The 3,273-nt window shown below is 39.6% G+C and overlaps 1 protein-coding gene across 2 annotated transcripts in view; it reads right to left on the minus strand.

The window, feature by feature from the left end:
• Positions 1-1,009: 1,009 nt before the first annotated feature.
• LOC106743203 (transportin-1) overlaps positions 1,010-3,273 on the minus strand; it is a 10,086-nt gene continuing 7,822 nt past the window's right edge. Inside the window, exons 13-15 of one of the 2 annotated variants that reach the window (XM_014616827.1) lie at positions 2,725-2,899; positions 2,362-2,488; positions 1,010-1,486 (exon numbers count right to left, since the gene is read on the minus strand). In XM_014616827.1, coding sequence (XP_014472313.1) covers positions 2,381-2,488; positions 2,725-2,899 — 283 coding nt within the window. In that variant the 3' untranslated portion in view covers positions 1,010-1,486; positions 2,362-2,380. The remainder of the gene's footprint in view (positions 1,487-2,361; positions 2,489-2,724; positions 2,900-3,273) is intronic. The other variant, XM_014616826.1, reaches the window with a different exon arrangement.

Raw genomic sequence — 3,273 nt, forward strand, 5'->3', positions numbered from 1 at the left:
ATTTGATACCTAGAATTGATAACAAAAACGTTCTTTCTAAAACGTATTTACCTATTTACACTAGTGCTAATATGATACTAATTTTAATATGTTTAACAAAAAAAAATGATCACAAAATTGTCTGTAAGTTAAAATATCATGTTGAATGTACGTGCATATCGCGTAACTTGCGCATGCACACACGCGCGTGCGCAGTGCACGCGTGAGTGCACAAACAAGCGTGCGTGTATGTACGTACGTATACACACACACACACACACACACACACACACACACACACATATATATATATATATATATATATATATTTGAAATGTTTTACACACGATGACAAAGAGTTGTCACATAACCTAATATCACAATCAGCAAGAAGAAGAATAAAATAAGCTGAAAAATTTGGATTCAAGATGACGACGGAATGGCACTTTCTGCTTTCTCTTTGTATGTGTTTTCTCAACGTATAAAAATACAATATCTTCGAAAAACCTTCTGTACACTATGAAATTTCTATTTAACGTACTCTAACCTTGTATCTTTATCAAATAAGTGTAATCGCTACCTTGACTCTAAAATTCTACAAACACATTCGAGTAGAATGTTCATGTCTCGTCTTTCTCTCCCTCACATTCTGTCTCTCTCTCCCTCTCTCCAAAAAAAAAAAAAAAAAAAAAAAAAAAANGGATTGATATCTAATACATACAAATTTTCGATCACAGTGTCCGGCGATCTCTATAACGTGAGATCTATGCTTATTTCTTAAACTTCGTCTATAACTCCGTCTCAATATGTGAGATAGATTGGTTTCTCGATAATATTAATTATTATGTATCTATTAACTACATCTTCGAGCTGGGCTAGAAGTTGGCCGTTTGCGCCAGCACGCTGTCACGTTTCGATACGCATGAAATCAAACACTTTGTCGCAGTGTTACGATAGCGTTAATGGAAACGGAGAGTACATGTTACTACATCAAAGTATCACCGAGTGCGGTACGTTGTGTAACGTTATTTAAACACGATACTATTCTCTCTCTCTCTCTCTCTCTCTCTCTCTCTCTCTCTCTCCCTCTCTTCCTCTCTTGCTTCTTGTGTGGTCGGTGACTACCACTAAATCCCTCCCTCCCACTTTGAAAGAAAATACCCCGCCCACCCACGCTTTTTTGCTTGTCGGCCAATGCTTATCTCTTGTCGTTCTCATTTTGCTTCGACTCGCTCTCTTCCCGCTTCCTTCCTCTATTTCTTCCTCCCTACATATTTCATCCCTCGTTATCCCGTTGTTGAGGCTAAAGGCAGCGTACGCATCATCATTCTCCCCGGAAACATGACGATGATGGCGACGACGATTGCAACATCAACGACGACGACGACGACGATGATACGGTAACGACAACGATGTTGATGAGAAGAGGCCGTGGTTTCACCCACCCATCCCATCTGCCCATTGTTTCCCGCCCAACCCCGTTCGGCCTGTCGCATTGAACGGCCTTCTGAAAGAAACGTAACATCTCTGAATAACGACAGCACGAAACACTCGCTATTTACACTATATACTTTGTGTGTACGCGTACGTATGTGCGAGGATAGATCGAAAAGCTTCCGACCTAATCGAGAAAGAGTAATTAAGTGCCATTTTGCAACAAATTTTTAAAATCAGCCTCGATAAAAACTATAGATTTATTTATATATTTTAAGCATCTATTACGTTCTTGTGTTTCGGATGAAACGTATAGATTATACGGTTGGTGCCGCAAAACATAACAGCAGCAAAGAATTCTGACGCCAATGGCGATATCTCTGCTGCAGTTTTTAATATTTCAATATTTTTAATATTTTTTAGTACAGATTTAGCATTACATTAATAAAACTTCATATAACATACTCCATTTCGATAACCAGAATACTTTCCGAGAAAAATATTCATGAATATAGACAGCCTCAAGCAAAAAAAAATAAGTTACCTTTCCAAATTTATCTTTGGATAACCTCACATACAGGTTGTCCCAGGAGGAAAGATCAATATTCCGAGAGGTGATAGCAAATATGTTCATACGAACGTGTGTCCTATTTGACTTTGTTTCGGAGATATTAGTGATTGAAAATGACCATGCATGACAGACATTAATGTATTGAACCTTGAGCCTCGAACCTGTTATAACAGCTGCTATATACTTACAGATTGGGATACTTTAAATAAAAAAGTCTTTCACTTTGCGAACAACACGCAAATTTTTGAGTTATTAATTAAAGAAAACTTTACACGTGGCCATTTTTAATCACTAATAAATACACGTGTTGGTGTGAACATTTTTGCTAAAGACGACTCAAGTGACCGTGACGCTGACCAAGTCATCTTTTCACTTACCGCGTTTAGTCGGAGCTGCTCAAACCCCATACATGTTATTCAGCCGCTCGTTAAGTTGCGGTGGAAACTGATCGGCGAAACGTTTCCAATTTTCCGCACCGACTTGATTCTTGAACGTGTGCAGTATCTAAATACAGAAAGAAAGGACAAGCAAAGTAAATAACGAGTTGCGTGCTTATTTACTATAGCATTAATTGTTGAAATTCGCGTTTAAATCAACATTGCATATCTGTATCTTATTAGACTGGTGGGATATGGCACCAGAACAGAATCAGTGCATGTATGCCGAATTCGCTATATCGAATTCAATATTACCAACGCTAATTATCGTGATATTACAACACGCCGTCTTACGACGCCTACCTTGTGAAACATGTCCTTCAGATCCTCCTTCGGTGCCGACCAAGATGCCACGGCGTCGCAGAAGAAGATGAAGTCCGGAACGACACCAGCTGGATTGACAGTGATCATTTGACACATACCTCTGAAGGCGGAATCCTTCTCTTCGTTATCTCTTATGCTTCGCAACGAAGTGCACCTAATGGATTTGAATTCACATCGACATGTGTCATTAGTGAGTGCGTTCGACTCTTCTTATCTAAGCGGAAGATATTTCGATCGGAATATCGTAGGGTTGCGACCCGATTTTGCTCCGGCGATTTAGGGAGGATCTCTTCCGGCCGTGTGTATCACGAAGATGCACACACACAAACGCCCCTTCCCACAGATTCATCACGATGATCGAAGTATCTTTCTTCAGATCGAGATGTCGTATAATATATATTTACATAGAGATATAATAATAACACGGCTCTAGCAAAAAGTGGACAACTATAGCCGTTTACTTTCATCTCCACAAGTCACCACACACATATGTTCTTTCTCTGATTCTTCCCCCCCCCCCCCCCCCCC

Source organism: Dinoponera quadriceps, unplaced genomic scaffold (assembly GCF_001313825.1).
Source record: "Dinoponera quadriceps isolate SergipeBrazil2010 unplaced genomic scaffold, ASM131382v1 scaffold894, whole genome shotgun sequence".
Lineage (NCBI taxonomy): Eukaryota > Metazoa > Arthropoda > Insecta > Hymenoptera > Formicidae > Dinoponera > Dinoponera quadriceps.